This window comes from Argopecten irradians, chromosome 7 (genome assembly GCF_041381155.1).
Source record: "Argopecten irradians isolate NY chromosome 7, Ai_NY, whole genome shotgun sequence".
In the NCBI taxonomy this organism is placed as follows: Eukaryota; Metazoa; Mollusca; class Bivalvia; order Pectinida; family Pectinidae; genus Argopecten; species Argopecten irradians.
This window is the reverse complement of record NC_091140.1, coordinates 22,978,089-23,002,196: the sequence shown is the minus strand read 5'-3', so window position 1 is coordinate 23,002,196 and position 24,108 is coordinate 22,978,089. Positions and strand designations below refer to the sequence as shown.

The window sequence follows — 24,108 nt, the reverse complement described above, 5'->3', positions numbered from 1 at the left end:
CTTTCATTTTTAAATTATGTCATCTACTTGTAATAGAAAATATAATAACAAGTAGAGCTTCGCTCTTTCCATGCTGTGCATGATTCTTATTATATGTCGGGACATCTTTAAACCACTCAAATACCGTGGTGCCCTCCTCTTTGACAGAAAAGCAAGGGGGCATAATCACTATATATCAGTAACCCCAAATGGGAACTCTGGATCGGTTATATCTAGGAGAACTACAGTACAATATATAGTTAGTGCATCACTAAACGTTTTATCCCTTCTATAGAGGAGTTATCTTCCCCTGATTTGTCTCTACTATTTCACACAAACAAAAGATACATTTGTAATATATTTGTTTACAAAAAAAAAATCATAATTAAGGTTGAAAACTGAAAGGGTTTCGGTATTATGTAACTTAGGCTAGCTAACAGTACAGCCCAACACATTAACACAGACCACAGGTAACCTGTGCACAGACAAAGGGGTACGAGTACTTTAACCACAATCTTAAATTGTGGTTGTGTCACCTAAATTGATTGATTGTCATCGTGAAGGATTAGGCATTTAGTTTTGATATTTACCGAGCTTTTGTCATGGTCATTCAGTCATGATTTCAAGTGACCGCCTCAATCAACCAGGATATCAACCAGGCGCTTAGAATGTCTTCCGTCGGAGTAGTTGATAAGCGCTTGATTGGGTGGAGGTGATTTCGTGTACGCCGTCCCCGATGGTGGGGGCTAAACCATGTAGCCCGCCCCGAGCCCGAGCTTTAAAACCCGAGCCCGAGCTTTGGTTATTTTCGTTTTTCTACACAACGACAGCACATATTAAAACGGTTTTTGACACAACATTTCTTTGTGTTATGTTTTATCTTTCTATATAAGTTATATTTCATGAAATTAATTTGAATTTCATAAATCGACCTTTATCACTTTTCAAGGGGCTAAACCATGTAGCCCGCAATGGAGCGTGACATTTTACGATTTTTCCAAATTATTAAAATATTAAGCCTTTATGACAATAATTGCCGTTACCCAAACACCAAGTTAACCTAGCTGGTCATAAAGGTCTAAATTTAAACATATATATCCAATTATTTTATAAGAAATTCTGCCTTTTTGTAACTGCGTTGACAAGTACCTGTCTAGCCGATCTCTCTGTTTACCCGAGCCGAGCCCGAGCTAAGGACAGACAACTCTCCGACCCGAGCTTTTTTAATGACTGTACATGTAAAATGCACACGTTATTATTACAATATTATATAATGTAATAGCAGTTTATATGTTATATTTAATATTTGAATTTTAATTAAATGACATTAAGTACAAGACTTGACTAAATTCAAATGAAAATTAATTAGATAATTAACTTTGTCCGTGTATGAAATAAACATCAGTTATTCATGATATTGTTTATTTGTAATTTCAATATAATGTTGCTTATTTATTTGGAAGATATTCTAAAATTATTGAGGTTTGATAGTGAAAGCGAATTTTTAAAACTATGTTAGATAAGGTCTCTGAGAAGTGGAGTGAACCATTTGTATATTATTCCAATTATAATATCAAGGGAGATATAGTGAAATACATATGTATACAGGTTGGTGGGTACTAGCTGAATTAGGTATAGGTAACAAGTACATGGGTATTACAAATAATATAGTTGAAGGTACGAATAGTTTGATCAAATCTTTAAATACTTGGAAAGAGATACCGTTAAATAGTCAGTTTTGTCATTTTATTATCTTCAAAATTACTATAGCAATGAAATCAAACGGGGGTTAATAGGAGTAGGTACATACCAGCTGAAGGCTATACATAAAAGTGCTCAATTGCTGATTTTCGGATGAATAATGGTAAAAGTACAATTAGTTTTAAGAAAAAGAATAATATTTCAATGGATAAGAAACTTTGTGGAAATACAATGTGTTACTTTCAGCACATTTTAAAGAAGCAATTTTCTAATATTAATGGTATGCAGGCAGGATACGGGTTATGCTCTGGACAATGTTACAGGCAATTTTACCTTATGTACAGCAACAGACAAACGGGGTCAACTGTGGGGTTTTTGCAATCGCTAATTTAGTAGAGTTTCGTTTCAATGGTTTTAAAGGTTATGAAGAGTTAAAATTCGACATAGATTGTATGAGACCGCATCTATGGATTTTTTAATTAAATTTCCAAAGATGAAGTTGAATAGAAAACACTTTAATATATTGACTCTTTGTAGAACTGCGTCACCGTCGCAGAGCTCGGAAACATTCTTACTTGAAGAATGGCTAAATGTTCTACATGTACTAGAAAAAGCTCGGGCTCGGCTCGGGTAAACAGTGAGATCGGCGAGACAGGTCAACGAGGTTACAAAAAGCAGAATTCGTTATGAAATAATTTGATATTAATGTTGAAATTTATACTTATCAGACTTCTCACAGACCTTATATAACATAGTTATAAAAAATCGCTTTCACTATCAAACCTCAATAATTTTAGAATATCTTCCAAATAAATAAGCAACATTATATTGAAATTACAAATAAACAATATCATGAATGTGTGCATTTTACAGTCATTAAAAAAGCTCGGGTCAGAGAGTTGTCTGCCCTTAGCTCGGGCTCGGCTCGGGTAAACCACAGGCGTTTGTAATATATAATGAATATTAATGATAATCAAAAATCGGATCGAATCGATTCGATCCGATTTTTGATTATCATTAATATTCATTATATATTACAAACGCCTGTGGGTAAACAGATACATGTAGATTGGCGAGACAGGTACTTGTCAACGCAGTTACAAAAAAGGCAGAATTTGTTATAAAATAATTGGATATATATGTTTAAATGTATACCTTTATGATCAGCTAGGTTTACTTGGTGTTTGAGTTACGGCAATTCTTGTTGGAAAGGCATAATATTTTAATAATTTGGAAAAGTCGTAAAATGTCACGCTCCATTGCGGGCTACATGGTTTAGCCCCTTGAAAAGTGATAAAGGTCGATTTATGAAATTCAAATTAATTTCATGAAATATAACTTACATAGAAAGATAAAACATAACACAAAGAAATGTTGTGTCAAAAATCGTTTTAATATGTGCTGTCGTTGTGTAGAAAAACGAAAATAACCAAAGCTCGAGCTCGAATTGAAAAGCTCGGGCTCGGGGGCGGGCTACGTGGTTTAGCCCCCACCGACTACTTATGCCACTAAATTCAGGATGATACATGCATGACAATTTTTAACCACGAGATTTTCCCCTTGTCTTCTTCTTCCTTGTATAGAGTTTGACTCTTCAAAGAGCGTTATATTCTGCAGCATGCGGTTGGCAAAGGCTAAAATCCACAGTAGGTAAATGTATTTAGGCATACACTTAAAAAAAATAATCATCAGGTGCCTCATATTGCTCCAAACCAGGCTGGTGGCATCCTCGATACTCCAGGAGTTCAGATCACTTACGATCTCTACAGCCCTGAACTATCTCATAGTGAAATTGAAGGCAGCTCAGCTGAAAGCATTTGACCAAAAGATTTCCTTTGAAGATTACAGAGAGAGCGACGCGTAACATCAAAGCAACACAGTCAACCACAGTGTACCGTTATACGGCTCTTTTGATATACATCAAATGACTAAAACACACGTTCTGTTGCCTCCAGTTTTACTATGATATATTCCAGGAGTGTAGAGATCGTATGTGATCGGAACCCCTGGAATATCGAGGATGGGCTGGTGGTAGACTGCCTATACATGTAGTTTGTTTCGAAGTCCGTCCAGACTGGTTGGTTCGGCGGGTGACTCTGGATTTCTGTTCCAATCTCGGATGGTTTTAGGGGGAAAAGGATGTTTTGTAGACATCTTTCTGGGATGATGGTATACGGATGCCATGTCCTACCCTAGGTCTAAGAACACTCTGTACAAGGTAGTGCTGTGATGGAATGGCTATACTACTAATTGGTGGTAAATCTTGTACATCAGTATAAGTCGAATCTGAGCCTTCCAGATTGATAGAGATTCCCAGTCCAGCTGCTGTAGCAATGATGTCATCATGCCCGGCTCTCTATTTGTGTAGTTTCTGATTGATTTGGATGGTTGTGTTGGAGGGTCCCAATGCAATCGGAACTCCTCGGGCATTCTGTAAAGAATACACCTCGTATTTTCTCGTTTACGGAAAGTGCCGAAGGTTACCGATTGGGTCCCAATGTTGGCTTTACCAGTGTTTGATAGGCTCTGGATCTTGCTGATGTTTTACATTCCCTCATGTTGCGACGAAGCCTTCAAGGAATCCAATGGTTCTGTTTGCCTTGGAAGTTACCATGTCAATATGTGTGTTCCACTTAAGGTCTTTAATGACTGTAACTCACAGGTACTTACTGGATTCGACTTCATCTAGAACAAGTCCATGGAAGGTGTATTTGGTCTTGATTGGTTTCCTTTTCCGGATAATACTCAACACCACACATTTGTCTGCGTTTAAAACCATCTGCCAGTCATTTGCCCAATGTTTCAAAGATATCAGGTCCTGCCGGAGCAATCTCGCATCTGCCACCAGACTTGATCTCGCGATATAGGAGGCTGTCATGAGCGAAAAGCTTGACTTTGGAGCATGTTGTCTCTGGTAGATCGTTTATGAAGGCAAGGAATAGCAGTGGTCCAAGAACTGTCCGTTGTGGCACTTCTGATGTTACGGGTGCTGTTGTTGATGTACGGTCATTCAGTAGTGCTTGCTGTGTCCGGTTTCTAAGGAAGTCTTGTATCTATCCAAGTGTCTTGCCTCTTACTCTATAGAAAGCTAACTTGTAGAACAGGCGTTCATGGGGTACTTTATCTAAGGCTTTTGCAAAGTCTAGCAGGACGATGTCTACTTGTCCGCCTTCGTGTATGGTTCTGGCTACAGTATGTCGTCGATGGTGGAAACAAGCTGGGTCTCGCAGGATCGTTTGGATCGAAATCCATGTTGCGAGTCCGACAGGATGGAGTTTCTGTCAAAGTGGTCAATCACCTGGCTATGGGTGGTATGTTCCAATAATGTCTTAAAGGTTGTCGAAGTTAGGGATACTGGTTGCTAGTTTGTGGATGTTCGGTGTTTATCGTCCTTTTTAAAGATAGCTGTGATAGATGCATCTCGCCAATCTTCTGGGATGGTACTGCTGTCGATAGACTTCTGGTAGAGGAATGTCAGGATCGGGGCTATATGGATGGCATGGTCATGCAGTAGTCGAGCTGGTATCGCATCATATTAAAGAAGTTATAAACAAGTTCAATGAATTGGCACGAGCTCTTTTTGAAAAGCAGATATCGAAAAAGAATACGAGTTTAAAAAAACCAAGTACATAAACGAGAGTGTCGTGTGCAGATTTGTTTATATGGATGGTAAGACTGACATGCCATCTATGTAGGACTGATAGACCGCAACCAGGGAGCGATGAGAGACTCAACAATATAGCTGTAATAGCAACAACGGACGCTGACAGGAACAAAGACAAAAACAAAGTGTGAAAATGAATGTTAAAACCTTGAAGAATAAATATTCTACAATGTAGGTCTATGAAGCAGAAAAAGGGGACGCACAGTTACTACTGACAAGACGAAGGAGGATTTCAGCCAAAAAGAACCCCACGCCACAGCACCTAAGGACCTCCTACCCACTGAAGTATATAAGGTCAATATTGAGACAGGAGTCAGAATCAAAGGAAACACCAGGAAGGGAACAATACAGTGGCCATCTTCAGAGGATATGTGGCAGAGGACGCTGGTATATTGATATACACGAGAAATAAACATCTCTATCATATGGTGGCTGATTTGTGTCATTTTCGCTTTTTCGCATTTACGCGTTTTCGCTTTGCATTTTTTCGCTTTTTCGCGGTGGGAAAGTGCGAAAAGTTAACATTAGACTTTCGCTTTTTTGCGTTTTTCCAACGCGAAAAAGCGAAAATGGTACAAATCAGCCACCATACTGTCAACAGTGGTGCACAGGGAGACTAGAACGCGTCGGAACAAAGGGAGGGGGTAGCAGGAGGAAGGAACAAATAACACTCCAATGGCAGGTAGGCACCAAAAGCAGATACTATCACCAAACAGTATAAGACAGCAAACCAGGAAAAATATTGGTCTAAGTGAGTTAAAGGTATCATTAGAGAGAAAAATAAAAGAAAGGTGCTAAATTCAAAGTAAACCCGTACAGGCTCACAAAATCAACACTGGAAGGGTCTAATTCAGGGACTCTGCATCTATAGATGGAATCTAGCTAGAGTCTACTCGGTGTATTTTAATAGTATTTTTTCATTATTTTATTTATTTATTTATTTTGCCTAATATAAATTAGGCAAAAAAAAACTTAAAAAGACTTATAATACAGGCAGATTTATAGCGGACTATATGGAACCTAATAAAGGGATGAAAAACGGGTATACAATGGGCAAGTTTGGATAACCGTGGTAAGTATAGGGAGACAAGGCTCATGGATATCTAAAACCCTCTCTAGAGGAAAGCACAAAGGCAAATGATAGGACAAAAGGTTATACGAAGTAGCAAATGATAGGACAAAAGGTAATACGAAGTAGCGAAAAAGACGAACCATAGCAGTGGAACAGGGTGTCGGTGGATGGGGATGTTACGGAGGCTGATTTATGCCATTTCGTCTTAAAATTTAATATCTCAATTTTCGTCTTTTCAAACACGAAAAGACGAAAGTGATTTATGCCATTTCGTCTTTTCGCCCTGAAAAGGCGAAAATTTAATATCTTAGTTCTCGTCTTTAAAACCTTTATTTTCGTCTTTTCGCCCCGAAAAATTACAGATATATTTTGTCATCTTTCATATACGACGGAGATTATAATGTAATTTCTAATGTACAATTATGATGAAGACCATATTATGTATGTAGTCAAAATGTCTTTTCAAATAATACACAGTACACTGTACATCTGATTGACTGTATTTGAGCAATGCCTTGGTACAAGTCCTTCCTTTAAAGTCAAAGTCTTCACGCGTTGCCTTTCATAATTATTTTGTTAACAAGTTGATCCGTGTTTCAAACGCTTTCAAATATTACACGCCGAAAACTTATTTTTTCAATTTTTGTAGGGGAGGCAACTCCTATAAGTGCTATGTTTAGCATTTTAAGTTCATTATGTGCCCAACATATACGCGGCAATGGTTTGATAAGCGTATTTACCAAAATAGGGCGATTAGAACACAAAAATTGAGATATTAATGAATTTTAAAAAAATGTATCAATCCGGCTAAAAGATTTGCGGAATGATGAATCTGTTAGTGGCACGTGCGACGTGTGAGAAATCTACGTAACTGCTGTAAACATAAATGTTTACTCCTGTTTTAATACTTCTGATCATAGTTATTGATGAAGAACCCGGTAATACTTATCAATTTAATAAATCGACTGTTATCATAAACTACTTTGATACTTCCATATTGAACAATTAATTCAATAAGATAAAAAGATTTCAAAATGGCTTCCACACCGGATCGGAAGACGAAAAGACGAAAATTAAGGTTTGTTAATTTTCGGGGTTTTTTCGGGGCGAAAAGACGAGATTTTTGAAGGCGAAAAGACGAGAATCAAAGTCGCTAATTAGCGTGTATCACTTTCGTCTTTTCGTGTTTTATTTTTCGTCTTTTCGCCTCGAAAACACGAGATACAGGGATGGTTTAATTTCGTCTTTTCGGGACGAAAAGACGATATTTAAGGTTTCTTAATTCTCGTCTTTTCGGGGCAAAAAGACGAAATGGCACAAATCAGACACCGTAGGATGTTGTTCATAAATCTATAAAAACACTAAATTCTAATACTAATATTAGTCTTCATGATGGTTTTCTCCAGGTCCTTTCCAAGAAGAGTGCATGAGGATGTTTCAGTAAGCTACTTTCTAATTTGCTGTCCAATTTATTATTTTGTTAAGATATTTTGTATGCACATACATAGTCCACTAAACCTGCCTTTATTAGGTTAATTTCTTAATGTATATCTGACCAAAAAATCCTGATCATACAGTGTTTACTAGGCGTCTGTGTGGTACGGTACCGAAGGCCTTCTGATAGTTCTTGTACGGATAGTTTCTGTCCAGGGGTGGATATTACGACAGTGATAGTAACACCTGGAGTATCTAGGATGACAAACTCTATAGTTGTTTTCTAAGCGATTGGTGGATGGCTTCATGTCTCTAGGAAATATGGTGGCTGATTTCGGTCATGTCACGCTGTCGCATGGGCGACCCCTGGACCCACCCCGCCATGCGACAGTGGACAAAGAGCAAGAGTAATTAGATACATTGTAATGCGACAGAGCGTGGCGGGGTCGCAGATGAGACATGGCCGAAATCAGATACCAAGGATCTATTAGGATTGAACATAGCAGTCTTATACCAGTAACTCGTTAACCCCTTACTGCATGAATGGGTTTTTTTCAACTTCAAACGAGAAAAAAGGATTTCTGTAAGATGATCTCGCCCTCTTTTGGGCAAAATTTTGTTCTTCTCAAAAAAGTTTTTTTTTTCACATATCTAATATGTGTTTCTGGTTCTTTTATAAGTTATGGGCTTTGCAAACTCGATTGCAGTATAAGAAATAAGCTATAGGCCTATAGTTTTAATTACAAGGTAGTGGTTCGTCTTTTAATACTTGAAAAAAGGTAATGTCGCAACGCTCATAATTGAACAGTAGAACAAGGGGAAATATAAATTAAAAAAACAAAAATGAAAAGTATTTGCAGATAATGGAAATTTGTTTTATTTGCCCGGACCTCTTACTTTACCGCTTAACCCACACCGCGCGAGGGTTAAAAAAATTATATCAATTAGGTTTTTTTACTCCATTTCCACAAACATTAAGACGCATCTAAACTCTACATATTCTCTGTATTTTGTGTTGTGTGCAAGCTATGTTATCTTTTTTCATTGGTCACTAAAGAAATTTGACACCGGATTTTCCCTTTTCTCCGAGAAAAAGATTAGTATCGCCAAAGCCTCCACTTCCGGTTTTCCGCGTCAACTTCCTGTGTGAACGTGATGAAGATGGATTTTCAGTGGAATAATTTCGCCTTTTGCGTACTAGTTTTAGTCATTAATTTGATTTGCTTAGCTTTGTGTGATGAATCAATTGATTCTGAAACTGCTGGTCTCTTTAAAATCGACGGAAAAGTAGATTTGGCTTCTCACAGAGACAAGGATTGGATGATGCAAACCCGGGTGTTGGTTGACGGTGGAAATTACGTTGGGTTATTGAGGTGAATAATAGAGTTAATAGGCACTAACATTTTCTATAATTTAATGTTTGGTAAATATTCATTATAACAATTTTGATTGCATGACAATACAAAAATTGAAAGCTTGAACGGAAATATAGTACTAAAAATTTAACGGTACAATACAGCTAATATGCCGATAATATGACTTGCACGTTGTCCAGTGTTGTCTATCACAATATATCTCGACATGTTCATCATATAAACCTTTGTATCTGTTTACAAATATCCTACATTAGCTATATATAGTCTGGTTTCATCTTTTAGATAGAAATAATATTGCTATAACACTAAGAATTATTGAAAAATGTGAAGTGAATTATCATATTTTTTCATTCAATTGAAGTAGAAACCATCATTGATGGCCTGTACAAAATAGTATTTTATGTTAATCGAATGTTATTATCAATGTTGTAAAATGTGCATTCTGTTTGACAATATAAATTTTACGTTATTTATAGGTCAGATGGTTCCTTTACCATTAATGGAGTTCCATCAGGATCTTATGTTGTAGAAGTTTCACATCCAAATTTCATATTTGATGCAGCAAGAGTAGATATAACATCTAAAGGCAAAATGAGAGCAAGAAAAGTCAACTATCTACAACCATCTGTCGTAAAAAATATACAATATCCATTGGAAATTAAGGAAAGAATGAAAGCAAATTATTTCCAGACAAGAGAACAGTGGAGATTTCAGGATTTCTTGATGAATCCAATGGTATGTTGATCAAGTTCCTAGACATTTATATAATTGTGTCATATATATTTTGATTTTGATTTTTTTTTATTCAAAACATACTACATATATAATTGGTACATGTTCAGTACTTTTGAAATTAAAAAAAAAATCACAAAAAACTTGCAAGTACTCAGTTATATTTCTGCAGGTTGCTGGTTACCTTGTGCATCTGAACATGATTTTTTTTACTTTTGATTAATGATAATAAGCATATAGATTACTGCTAAGGTACTATGTATATATATACCATATTAACTTTTTAACTCGGATAATATTCTGGAGACGTTTATTTTTCTTTGTAGGTACTGACCATGGTGCTCCCGCTGTTTTTAATTATGGTTTTACCAAAGATGATGAATGCAGCCGACCCAGGTGCACAAAAGGTAAAAAAAAAATAGTACTTCATAATTCTTAGAATCTAAAATGTGAACATGTTGAGTAGTGTTTAGTGTGTATATGTCTATTTATCGTACAAACTTTAATAAATGGTATCAAAGATTATTTCTTCTCTTTTAACAGGAAATGCAGAACCAGATGAAAGCACTGAATGACAAATCTGCAATGCCAGACATATCAGAGATATTAGCTGGATGGCTTGGTGGCCCAGACAACAAGAAAACATCTAAAACAAAAGCAACAAAACGAAGATCATAATAAGACAGTTTATATTTCTCATTCACAGGATTCCAACAATTTAGAATTTTGTTAATATACATGATTAGTGACTTTCTGAAATAATGAGACTTAATTGAGCTGACCAGATATATACAGCTCAAATGGTAAGTGTGTCTTGTCTAGGGAAACACTATCATTTTGCAAAAATGAATAACATATAAAGTATTTTGAATGTATCATACCGCATTTATTTAAACCCAGGTTGTCTGGTATGATACTTTGTATTTAACTGGCCTGAAGGGTGGAAAGTATAAGATATAAATTTCCAGACTCAGTGTTTTTCACATACGTAGCAATCTGTGCACAGAAAAAGTTCTTTATTATACTGTCATAGGAGCATACCAATTGAATTGTGTGAGCTGAGAACAAAAAGTACTTTATTAATAACAGGTCTAACAATTGAAGTATCACATTTTTTGGTCAGGTAGGCATTGTCCAATATTTTGCCTAAAAAAAACATAGAATAAAAAGAAACTAAAATATTGTGTAATGGATTTGCAAATTGAAATTCAATTTTAGGGCAAGATTAAAGTAAGCTTTAAAACTGTGGTAGATATATGTGTGAGTATTAACAGAATCTTACATGTATTGTAAGAAAAAAAAATCATGAAGTCAAATGAAAAGTTGATTCAATGTACAGGGTAACCTTTCTCAAAGTAATGGAGCTAGGTTGCAGTTTTGAATGGATTTAGCTCATACTTTATGAGTAGTTTGCAGCCATACCCGTGTTCATCATAATGCTTGTACAGTATCTGTAAATTTTCATAATTTATTATATGTACATATAAATCACTTAATTAAATGTTCAGATCATCTTATCTTACACATAAACATGTCTGAATTTGAGTGTTTTTATTTTCAATTAAAAAGCATTTCCAGATAGGAATGATGTACATGTAAATTTCAATAGAAAGAAGAGAGAGAAAAGACACTGTTGTGGGTATTAACAATACTACATGTAGTACAATCATTCAGTTGTTCCAATATTATAAAGAAACCAGTAGTTTAATGATGGTTTTGTTTACTCTGGCTTTTCCACAAGACTTTCTACAACCTGCACTGACAGACAGATCTATATCTAGGCCAGATATCCTTTTGTTTGGTGTTTTAGTGTGGTGCCACTGTTAGAGCATACTCTAGTAAATTTGATGTAGAGTTGGGAAAGAAATGACTAATTTTAAATTAAGACAATAGAGTTAGGAAAGAAGGTCAATAAATGTTCACGGTTGCTAAAATCATCCACATTTGTAATTTGATGACATAGAAACAGGCGTTAAAATACCAACTAATCTAAATGTGACATTCTTACTTGTAATCTAAGCTACAGACAAGTGAAGCGTGACTAATGGTTACACTCCTACTTGATTTGTACATGTAAATACAGAAGTGTTTAATATGGTTAATATATAATTGTTTTGTCTGAGGAATGTAATAAGATTATTCAGGAAGGTGAAATATATCCCAGTGATGAAGAAATACATCATATTGATGTCATTGATATTCCATGTGTTGTTTTTAATGTTCACAAGAGACCAGGAAATAGTCAACTATTCTTGGTATATGGAAAAAATATGATATTTTTATTCTACTTCATGTAAAAAAAAACATAAGACAATAATATATATTGGATTTGAGCATTCTAAAGTAGAATTTTCATCTTGAATATTTTTGAAATTTGGCGGGTTCAATGTACCTTAAGATCAATATTAAGATCGATAATTCTTTGAAGGTGTATGTTGATTATACAATTACATCAACGACAGTCAATTATGTAGACATTACTTTTGACTTTAGTTTTTCTGTACAGTAAATGTTGTTGTTGATGCTGTGATGGTAATACTTGTGTGTAAGATAATTACTTTTTATGTATTTGCAGTACAGATGTGATACAGTAACTGTATAAATCAAGATTTTCTTTACGTGTAAGAAAGGATATGCATATATGTTTTATAATGTGTAGTAAGACCAGACCGTTTCATTGTGAAGTTAGATTTTCCTATTACAGAACTTGAATTAGATTTTCCATATTGTGATTATTTGTGTATTCATCCCTGTCTTAGTTGAGACTATACAATGTAATTTATGGGATGGAAAATTTGTGTTGTAATTTACAGAAATATAAACAGCAATATTCAACAAAGAAATTGGACTAATGCCATGTTGTTTGAAACACAACTACTTAAATAGAACGCAGAAAACTCTTTTCACACTCTTTTGACATAGTTTAGTGTAATTTGATCAGGTAGACAGACATCTTAAAATGCAGGGCGGGTATTGTGAGGAATTATGGGTAATAACTCATTCACCCTTGAAGAAACATTTGAACTCTTTTGAATCTAAAACTGGAACAGTTCATTTCAAAATTTCAGGGGTGAATTAGTTAAAGTGAAAGTACAATGTACGTTTAGAATATGCCTGTATCAAATACAGAATATTTTGTCCCATGTTTCACTACCAAAGGTTGCCTGCTTATTTTACCACCTAGATGTAACACTATTTTCCTAAGGTAACCAACCTTTTTATTGATCTCCAAAAACGTTTTCTCAACAAATAAACCTGATGTTTTAATATAAATAAAAAATTGAAATATGCTGATGTTGATGAAATTTATTCCTTGCAATCATAAACTGCTGAAGAACTCGGGGTCTTCTGTAATATTGTTTATAATTACTCTACATTTTAACCTGACTGGCAACAGATTAGGTTTAATCTATAACTTACGAGATGATCTAGTTACAACCTCAAACTTGGTCATTACTAACAGACTACTAGACCGAATGACCTTAGAATCAATTCATAATATATTTCCTGTTACAAAGTAACGATAACTCCTACAAGAATGACAATTACATCGTCAGACACATCAAACTTTTTTCACCTTTGCATAATATAAAATGTTTGGTTAAAGTCTAAACCTAAAGGTTGTATACAGAATGTTTGGTCAAAGTCTAAACCTAAAGGTTGTATACAGAATGTTTGGTTAAAGTCTAAACCTAAACGTTGTATACAGAATGTTTGTTAAAGTCTAAACCTAAAGGTTGTATACGGAATGTTTGGTCAAAGTCTAAACCTAAAGGTTGTATACAGAATGTTTGGTCAAAGTCTAAACCTAAAGGTTGTATACAGAATGTTTGGCCAAAGACTAAACCTAAAGGTTGTATACAGAATGTTTGGCCAAAGTCTAAACCTAAAGGTTGTATACAGAATGTTTGGTCAAAATCTAAGCCTAAAAGTTGTATACAGAATTATGGGGCGCCGTTGTACTATTTTCTCCGCTTTTTAGATATCCAAAATTCGATTTATTGATATCCAAATATTCGAATTTTGTTTATCAAGAATGGATTTTTGGGTATCAAGAATTCGAATTTTGGATATCCAGAATTCATTTTTGGATATCAAGTATTCGGATTTTTGATATCCAAAAATGGAATTTTTGATATCAATAATTCGTATTATTGGTATCTAAAATCGTATTCTGGATATCCATTTTTGGATATCAATAATTGATTTTGGGATATCCTAAATTCGAATTTTGAATATCAAGAATTCGAATTTTGGATATCGCTAATTCGAATTTAGGATATCCAAAAAGCGGAGAAAATAGTACAACGGTGCCCCATACAATGTGCAGTTAAATTCTAAACCTAAAAGTTTGTTCAAATTATATAGAGTATACATTAAGTGGTTCAGAATCCATAAGAGAATAAAATGTTTTTAAATCTGTTACATTGTAGCCAACCTTGTCTAGATGTTTAGTAATAATGTACGTTGATTAATTCCTTAATTTACCGTTAACTGTGTGGTCCATGGTCTACATAATGGTTTGGATGTAGTCGATGTCCTTGCTTCTCCTTTTTGTAATGTTCCATGTCCCCCATACAGTAAGGTGAAAATGACTCGCTGCGATAACGTAGCTCTGTAAGACAGGCGGAAAATTTCTGACGGATTGTCGTCGGGGAACGAAATGTAGGCAGAGTAAACATATTTGTTTTATACGGTGACAGCTAAATAGTACTCTATATAGACTAGTACTAACACGGTCATCTACAAAGTACCTGACCCGTGAAATCTAAAGAATTGAAGCGTATCAGATCACGCATACTAAAAAACCCATTACGACATGTCCAAATATATACAAGGAAATTCTAACTGAGCTGTATCTATTATTACCGGCAAATGGAATGTCAGACATACCTATTAGTCTGACCTTTGAACCGTCCATTATAGCAATGTCTTTATTTTAAAAATCCAAATTAAATATCTTCATTTTGGACTGACATTGATTATGTATGCACATGTAGATGTCTATTGTCTGTGAAAGACCCTGGTATTTAAAGTTCGTCGCTTCATTAATTTTTCATTGAATTCAGTTTTGGAATTCAGTTAAAAAATCTCTTCAAAACTTAACAATGGGCGGACTTATACCATGGATGTTGCTTATTCTATGGACAGTCGCGCCCATTATTGAGTCCCGTGGGGCCGGGGACAGTCACGAGGAGGAAATCGGAGAGCTCTTTACATTGGAAGGGAAGGTCGAATTGTGGTCTGTAAACAGCACGGCCTGGATATCTCAAACCCGAGTTCTTGTCGACGGAGGCAAATATCAGGGTTTTATCAGGTAAGTTAAAAAATAACGGGGGTGGGGCGTGGGTTGCAGGGAATATGGTAGTCTGGAAGGGGCGAGGATAGGATTTTAATGCACCAGGCCATCTCCATTTTGCGGCATTAGGTTTATAGGTATGATTGCCATTTTCCGTTCTATATTTTCTGCGATAAGCTGACTGTGGTAAATATATTTCAATAAAATTTGCATTGTCTGTGATATGGTCTATATAAATAGTGTGTGTATTACTGTATATATATATATATATATGTTATTACGTCGGCCACATGGAAGAAGAATCTCTTGACCCAAAGTGTCACTGACTTGATATAAAGCCAATTGATATTGTTATCATTCTTATTATTAATAGCAAACGACCAAAGAAAAATAAACGATTCTGTCTCATGGTAGTCTGCAATTATTTGGTATGCATGTCCATGTGTTTTCATGAATAATTAAATTAATTTTTTTTCTTAAAAAAAAAAGTTTTTTAGAACATCATACGATGTGAAAGAAAGGAAGTGATATAATATACATATTACAGATAAATATTTGAAAGCTTTATGAATTAGAACGGAATGATGGACTTACGTTCCCCCGAAACCCATCTAATAATATTTGTATTTTATATCTACTAAATCTCCACAGCACTGAAAAGTCCGTCCATAGAAAGAAAAGAAAGTGTGAATAAGTCTTGTTCTGTATGCAATGCGAGTACTATAACCACCTATACATTTTGTACATATAACACGCTGTAAAACAATACTAAATCGTGAAGCATGGTTAATTAGTCAAGATCTTTACTTTGAAATATGTTTTTATACAAAACGAAAATGAGTCCATTCATCATTATATACTATAGGAATTTCCGAATACCTTTGGCCTTATTCCAAAAACCAGATTTAACAAGTCAGTCGGAAAACAATGTAGGTACTTTCATCGGAATTAAATATAGTGTTCACGTAATATAGGCAGTGTTTCATTTTGTGGTCATTTGAATGTTTTGAACATTTAAGTTTGCTAGTTTGCTGTTTTAGAGACTGTCACAAACACACAACATTCCTAAACGTTTCTAATTTCATAAGTTCTTTAAATCAAGCAAATTATGTGTGCAGTTGTTTTCATTTTGTAACTGAAGGAGCTATACAATGGGACGTTTAGTAAACACATGTAAAATACACCAGTTATCAAAAGGAATTTATGTGAGATCTGCATGTAATTCAAAGTTAATGAATTCATTTATATATCCGTAACATAATTTTTAATGTCGCTGGTTTATTGACGTTAAAGGTCCATTACCTTTCCAAAACGGCTTTTATTTTTTAAAATGGGATTGTATAACGAGATCGGTAATTTTGTAGAGTCGCAAAACTTATTAACTCATCTTTAGTACTAGACTCATCATCATCTCTCAGAAAAGTTTAATTGAAATAAATAAAATGTAAATTTTCATAACTCGGGTCGTCTTATGTTTCCCGCCGTCGTCCTAAATACCACGTAGTAGTTGACTCTCACTGCGCACAGACGGCAAAACGGCGAACTGAATCTCCACAGTTATCATTATTACCCAGGAAATCTTGCATATGTTTGGTGTTGTTAACTCATCTTAGGCCATGGATAGACATTTTCTTTTGTTATTAATGTTTTTAAGAAACCTTTAAATTTTGCTTCGGAAAGGTAGTGGGCCTTTAAAGTACGAATAACATTTAAAATACATGTGCATTCATATTTTGCAGATTTTGTTTCTTTCTCTTTTTCTTTTATGTGTTTAAGTCATTATTTAATGTATAAAAGTATACATGTACATACATTACGGCACCCGACTTATCAACAATACGACCTCAACATTTAAGCTGAAAGGGAAATAAGAGTTTACTAAACCATACTCATGCATTGCTGATCTGAGTGTTTACAAAAGATAGTACGAACATATCATTGGATTTGATATGTACATTAGACGTTTTGGTACACAATACGGGGTCATATAAGGTCAGCGAATGTCAGGGTTCACCAGTTATGAAGACTGCCTTTAGAAATAGGAAGAAAACTGAAAATTTTCAAATATTGGATAAAATTAAAACAAACCAACAATTGTGTTTTGAATGTTTGCTTTCATTAAATGTTAGAAAGTGAAGGTGAATGTTTAGATTGAGGTAGGGTATTGATGGCAGTATTGATGGCAGTTTAGGCATATACGGTACATCTGACTATATAGATATAGTTTATGTTATCACAGATAAGTTATGTGATATATTCAAGCAAGAATGTAAAGAAAAATAGATTCATCTTTAAAGTATTCATTGTACTAGTTTGTATTGGTCAAATGTCCTGTTTACAACCATACCTAAAAAAGTAAACAATAGTCATGTAACAGTGATGACATGTAAGGGTGAATTCAATTTTATTTTAAAATGTTCTTTAAAGAGTTACGGGGAAGATATCGATAGCCAATGAGGACAAGTGTGTAGGGGATACCAACATTAAAGGTCATATAAGGACAGGCGGCAGGGGCACATCAACAGTCAAGTTTTCAGAGTGTTAAAGAACGTTATTTAAGGCTGACATCTACCTGAGTTATTTGTGGTAGTACTTTGCATAGACTTCGTTTTAATAGAGTTATCTCCATTACAGTTAGAGATTTACCAACTGGGATTTAATTTTTGCCAGTTTCCTGTTTCAGAACAGATGGTCAGTTTACGGTTCACGGTCTGCCCAGAGGGGACTATGTTGTGGAGGTGACAAATCCCTTGTACGAGTTTTCTCCCGCTCGCGTTCAAATATTCCGCAATGGAAAAAAGAGGGCTAGCGAACTGAACCTTGTCCAACCCAACCACATCCGCCAAATAAAATATCCGCTACAGTTCAAGGAATGTAGGAAGCACCGCTTCTTTGAGAAAAGGAGTTCACTGAAGCTGGAAGACATCATATATAACCCAATGGTATTACTGTTTATAATAGAATTACAATGTGTCATTAATGGTTGACTCTGAAGTCACTCATAACACAGGACCCAGTTTCCTACATGAGTTGGCAATACTGTTTCTAAATTTAAAATTTTTCACAGGAAAGCATTACAGAATTTGAGGAGAAAATTTTCAATTAAAAGAGCTTAACTCAACTTCTTTGTAATGCTTCCCATGGAGAATTTAAAGTTAAGGAAATGTTGATGAAACTGGGCCCAGATTGTTCATTTAATATTATAAAAAAATCACCTGGTTTTTGAGAATGCTTAAAAAGAACGTAAAAAATCATACTCAATTGTAATTACACTCCACCCCGCCTATAAATATGAAACGTAAAAATCATCGCAGGGATCTGAGAATTAGTTACAGTGTATATATCAATTTCGACCCACCAGAATGTCCATAGACGACCATTTTAGACGTCATAGGGGGTCTAGATAAATATTTTATCTAGAACTATACACCATATAAACCCATAAAACGTCTGAAAATGGTCTGTGGGCACTCTAGTGGGTCCATATTTATATAGACTGTATCTAATTCTCAGATATGTTAGAAGTTAAACATGTAATGGAGTGTGAAATCTGTATATTAAAGATATCACAAGGGATGCATGTCGCGGGTGATCTGGAGTTAAGAAACTCGTGTACCGTCCATTGCTCAAACATATACATGTAATGACTGGTTATAATTAGTACCATCTCCAATCTTGCGACCCACAATCTCGAACTCTCAAGCGAGATCAAGATCACGAGGTCGGGGGTTGATTGTCTCCGTCATGTGACATGTTTTAATACGACTCTGGTTCCAGGTGATCACTGTTCTGCTGCCTCTACTGGGTCTGCTCATGTTCCCAAATATGTTAAACCAATCTTTACTGAACCCACAAGTGCAACAGGTAAGTTAATGTTATACTAGTTCCAGATATCTTTCCCAGGTTTTACTCGTAGTTGATTTTTTTGCGGCGATATATTTTGTCAGGTTCCAATCGCCGTAACATTGGTCTCACGCGAAAAGAAGTAGGTGTACAGTTTATAGTCTGATCTTTGTGTAGACTATATAATCTGATCTTTGTGTTTAGTATATAATCTTTTCTTTGTGTTTAGTATATGATCTGATCTTTGTTTACATTATATAGTCTGATCTTTGTGTACAGTATAGTAAGATCTTTGTGTTTAGTATATAAAGTTGATCTTTGTGTAATATATAGTATCTTTGTGTAGTATATATATCTTTGTAACAGTCTGATCTTTGCGTTATAGTATATGTCTGATATATTTTGATCTTTGTGTAGACTATATAGTACATATATAGTCTGATCTTTGTGTAACTATATAGTCTGATCTTTGTGTAGACTATATAGTCTGATCTTTGTGTACAGTATATAGTCTTGTGTACATATTGTCTTGTGTATATATATAGTCTGATCTTTGTGTACAGTATATAGTCTGATCTTTGTGTAGACTATATAGTCTGATCTTTGTGTAGACTATATAGTCTGATCTTTGTGTAGACTATATAGTCTGATCTTTGTGTACACTATATAGTCTGATCTTTGTGTAGACTATATAGTCTGATCTTTGTGTAGACTATATAGTCTGATCTTTGTGTAGACTATATAGTCTGATCTTTGTGTACAGTATAGTAAGATCTTTGTGTAGACTATATATAGTCTGATCTTTGTGTAGACTATATAGTCTGATCTTTGTGTAGACTATATAGTCTGATCTTTGTTTAGACTATATAGTCTGATTTTTGTGTACAGTATATAGTCTTGGACTTTTGTGTTAGTATATAGTCTGTTAATGTTGTCTTTGTGTAGACTATAAGTCTGATCTTTGTTAATATAGTAGATCTTTGTGTAGACTATTAGTCTGATCTTTGTTTAGACTATATAGTCTGATCTTTGTTTAGACTATATAGGCTGATCTTTGTGTACACTATATAGTCTGATCTTTGTGTTAAGTATATAGTCTGGTCTTTGTGAACAGTATATAGTCTTATCTTTGTGAACAGTATATAGTCTTATCTTTGTGTTTAGTATATAGTCTGATCTTTGTGTACAGTATATAGTCTGATCTTTGGGTAGACTATATATAGTCTGATCTTTGTGTACAGTATATAGTCTGATCTTTGGGTAGACTATATATAGTCTGATCTTTGTGTACACTATATAGTCTGATATTTAGGTCAGTGCCGTCGTAATACAATGAACATGATATTATATATTTGCTTTTCGTGAGCTTATATTAAACTCGTTGTTTGTTTATTTTCGAGAAATTTACGGGCACAGTGAACGCTGGGTACAGGTCACGAGGGTTACAAAAACGACAATTTTTAATATCATTACCTAAGGTTTGTTTAGTTTTACGTCCTATTAACAGCCAGAGTCATTATCCTAGGTCAATACATTGGAGGTCGTCCTTACATGACCTTAGCTGTTAATAGGACGTTAATTAATCAAACAAACATACATGTATCATATATCTATGGATTATATCTAAATCCTTATATTTCGTTTATGCCTCAGCAATTCAAACGTCAATTAAGTACGATGACTGGAGGACGAGGAGGAGTCATCGGGATGGGATTGGATGAGGGGGGAGGCGGGCAGGCTCAGGAGGAGGAGGAGGAAGTCGTAGAAGGGGAGACAACCGAAGAAAACGCAGAGAAAAAAGAGAAAAAGAAAAAGAAAAGAAAAACACCAAAGGAAAAAGAAGAGCCCCTCCTCCCAATGTTCAGCTTTGACTTGGCTGAGTGGCTCGCTAATTATTTTTACGAGGGAGACAAAAAGACACAAACACCATCTACTACACCATTTACTGACCGACCGAAATCAAAAGTTAGACACGAGAAAAGTTTTAATAAGAGAATGATAAGACGTCGCTGAAGGGAAATGAGAGGGGAAAAAACAAAAACAAAAAACAACCCAAAAAACAGATTCAATTCATGATATTCTGGTACAATACATATTCTGAGACGTTTGGAAATCTTGATAAAACTACTCCATCAATCGTACGAGAATGATATATGGAAACTAATTAATTATTATAGCTCCATATGTATGAAAACTGAAAAAAGAATGCTAAGATATAATTGGAAAAGACAATTCTGTAGTTAGTGATAACGATTTCTTTACTTTCAAATTTGTAGTTACGAAAAGGGACAGTAGAACGTAATATAAAATTGGTGATTATATAGAAATACATTCAATTCCCTTTGGACGCGACATGTGCATTTTGAATTTTATAACTTAAGGACACGTAGCTAAAGCGTATGTTGCAGAAATTTTACAGCTAACTGTAATCTTGATAAAATAGATTACATTATTTCATACTGTTATTTTTGCGACAATGTCAATAAATGTAATAAATGTACGGTCACCACATTTAGTGGGAGTTATCTCCCGTAGTCCAAAAGCCTTCTCAATGAATTAAAAACTAGTCGGGCTTGTCTTGCACTATAACTAGTGCATTTACCTAAGATTTCCTATCTCAATTCGATAAAAAAATCAAGACAGAAATAAATGTATGTATAGGTAAACAACATGTATATTCACAAAAAAACATATCAATAAATAAAAGAGAAAAAGAAACATTTGTTTTCATATCAGATCTATCTTAAGATAGCACAAAAAAGTAATTTAAAATAATTTATTTTGCTTTTGGTGCATGCACAATCAGTATTGCATTCCATATCGGATATAGTGCCACAGAATTTTTTCGGGATGCAATTAATTATTTTTGATATTTTTATCTTGAATTAAAATAAGAAGCTCAAACTTTTCAATGGTGGTAATGGTGTAAAGTAAGTAACTTTTGTAACTGAAGAAAAATACTAAATCGTCTGTTACAGTTTTTGATAGAGAAAAATAACCATTTGTCAGTGGTGGAGCATCTTTAAGGTTCGTTATGAAACGACTGACTGTCCAATGCGAACAGTAGAAAGGTTCCGATTCAAACATATACACGTATTTGGTCCAAAATAATTTTTATTGACATAAGTAAAATTGTTTGATCAATATCAACAGATTCGACAGATTCCCGGGAGCCGAGGAAATGATACGGCGATATATTTACATTTCTACTACAACCCCACTATGAATAAACTTACAGTAAAACGCAGTTTGTGTTCACCTGTGCATGAACTGCCATTTGTTATTATCAGTGCATGAACTGCCATCTGTTATTATCATTGTGACGTCACAATTGTCGTGCCAGTGATCACGGAATATGGCTGTCCAAATGGCTGTTCCATACTTGACGATAATAAAGTGTTTGTTCATTATAGTTGCAAACTCACTTGGGATTTAATCATAAAATTGTTATCAAACGTAAATATAAGCATTGAGTTGGTAATTAAATGAGTATGAATGCTAACTGGACACTGGACATCGACAAATTCAACATGAAGTGCGCTTCATTAAGTTTCACCATGTCCCATTGGCATTCATATTCCCATAATTGCCAACTGAATCTCAAGATGGTGAAGCCCAAAGTACTGTAGATTGCATTAAGTATGTTAAGTGGTAATACAGATGGAAACTTTGGATGTCATTCAGTATTACAAATGTAACGTATGGGATCACGTGTCATGGATATGGAAATTGTACCGACTCCATGTTGATCAAATTGTGGATTTATTTTTTCTTACTTCGAATTATGGAAAGTGTTAGTGTTATTGTTAGCATTAGTGTGACACAATACGAATGATGTTTTGATTTTCACATTTATGACGAATGTATGATCATGATTCGTTTAGTTTCTAATTTGGGAGCACCCTAATATCAGAAGATGTAGCTGATTTAAACGAGCATGGTGTTGAGCTGCCGAATTGTAACCAGTTAGATGTTAATTCTTTCACTTATAAGAATACGGTTTCTATGTGTTAAATGGTGTGCTGATTTGTAATTAATAAGTCCCACAGCATAGTGTACTGTATTGTTCAGTTATACAGAAGGTGTGAGACAAGGTGATGTTTTCCATCCTCCGCTTTCAATGCATTAAAGGGTATAACAGAGGACCATTACACCTTGGAACACACTTAATTTAAAATAGGTTATATTGAAATACTGTTTGATTTGAAATGAATTATAGTTCCTGTTCATACATATCCATTGTTTATATCCTTGTTTATATTGAAATCTGGATAATCTAAAGAGATTTTCCATTCCCAAGGTCTTCAGTATATCGGGGTTCCACTGTTTATAAATTTCTATTTCGGAAGAACAAAACTTTTAAAGGGACATACTTGTACCGTATATATTGTATTGGTATTCACGAGTAGAAATGCACGTCATCAGGTATATCATTGTCGCTTCGGAGGCAAGTCATTTACATGTATATTATTGACAAGACGGCGGTAATTATGACAGCTGATTTCGGCCATGTCGCATTAGCGACCCCGACATGCGAACCATTCAGAGCGACAGTGTGTTTGTCACATGACACATTGTCACTCTTCAGTTGGCACACTGTTTCTCTTCCATTGGCATATTGTTGATCTTTGCTTAGCATACTGTTGCTCTTCGCTTGGAACACTGTTGCTCTTCGCATGGCGCATTGTTGCTCTTCGCGTGGAACAATGTTGCTCTTTACTTGGCATATTGTTGTTCTCCGCTTGTCACACATGCTCTTCGCATGACACATTGTTGCTCTTCGCTTCAAACACTGTTGCTTTTCGCATGGCAGACTGTTGCTTTTCGCTTGAAACACTGTTGCTTTTCGCATGGCATAGTGTTGCTCTTCGCTGGACACATTGTTGCTCTTCGCATGACGCATTATTGCTCTTCGCTTGGCACACTGTTACTCTTAGCTTGGCACACTGTTACTCTTAGCTTGGCACACTGTTACTCTTAGCTTGGCACACTGTTACTCTTAGCTTGG

The 24,108-nt window shown here is 35.1% G+C and overlaps 3 protein-coding genes across 4 annotated transcripts in view; 2 read left to right on the top strand and 1 right to left on the bottom strand.

Annotated features, from left to right (window-relative positions):
* The window catches only part of LOC138327885 (major facilitator superfamily domain-containing protein 6-like), a 31,115-nt gene extending 16,468 nt beyond the window's left edge, over positions 1-14,647 (bottom strand). The window contains exon 1 of one of the 2 annotated variants that reach the window (XM_069274332.1): positions 14,447-14,647. The gene's annotated coding sequence lies outside the window, so the exon portion shown is untranslated. Of the gene's footprint in view, positions 1-569; positions 725-14,446 lie in introns of those variants that run through there. The other variant, XM_069274331.1, reaches the window with a different exon arrangement.
* On the top strand, positions 8,978-13,248 carry LOC138327887 (endoplasmic reticulum membrane protein complex subunit 7-like). The gene is made up of 4 exons (XM_069274336.1): positions 8,978-9,223; positions 9,703-9,961; positions 10,285-10,365; positions 10,502-13,248. The coding sequence occupies exons 1-4, from the start codon at positions 9,006-9,008 to the stop codon at positions 10,634-10,636; spliced, it is 693 nt and encodes a 230-aa protein (XP_069130437.1). The 5' UTR covers positions 8,978-9,005; the 3' UTR covers positions 10,637-13,248.
* A 175-nt stretch (positions 14,648-14,822) lies between the features above and the next one.
* LOC138327886 (endoplasmic reticulum membrane protein complex subunit 7-like) lies at positions 14,823-22,512 on the top strand. The gene is made up of 4 exons (XM_069274333.1): positions 14,823-15,275; positions 17,941-18,199; positions 19,035-19,121; positions 20,754-22,512. Exons 1-4 carry the CDS (start codon positions 15,067-15,069, stop codon positions 21,111-21,113), a joined length of 915 nt encoding a protein of 304 aa, XP_069130434.1. The 5' UTR covers positions 14,823-15,066; the 3' UTR covers positions 21,114-22,512.
* Positions 22,513-24,108: the final 1,596 nt, after the last annotated feature.

What these genes read in the sequence shown, in the direction of transcription:
- LOC138327886 (XM_069274333.1), top strand. Translation starts at nt 15,067, where the DNA reads ATGGGCGGACTTATACCATGGATGTTGCTTATTCTATGGACAGTCGCG. An exon ending in AAATATCAGGGTTTTATCAG is followed by an intron (nt 15,276 to 17,940) that starts GTAAGTTAAAAA and finishes TTCCTGTTTCAG; the next exon opens with AACAGATGGTCAGTTTACGG. An exon ending in TGAACCCACAAGTGCAACAG is followed by an intron (nt 19,122 to 20,753) that starts GTAAGTTAATGT and finishes TTTATGCCTCAG; the next exon opens with CAATTCAAACGTCAATTAAG.
- LOC138327887 (XM_069274336.1), top strand. Translation starts at nt 9,006, where the DNA reads ATGAAGATGGATTTTCAGTGGAATAATTTCGCCTTTTGCGTACTAGTT. An exon ending in ATTTCTTGATGAATCCAATG is followed by an intron (nt 9,962 to 10,284) that starts GTATGTTGATCA and finishes TTTTCTTTGTAG; the next exon opens with GTACTGACCATGGTGCTCCC. An exon ending in CCGACCCAGGTGCACAAAAG is followed by an intron (nt 10,366 to 10,501) that starts GTAAAAAAAAAA and finishes CTCTTTTAACAG; the next exon opens with GAAATGCAGAACCAGATGAA.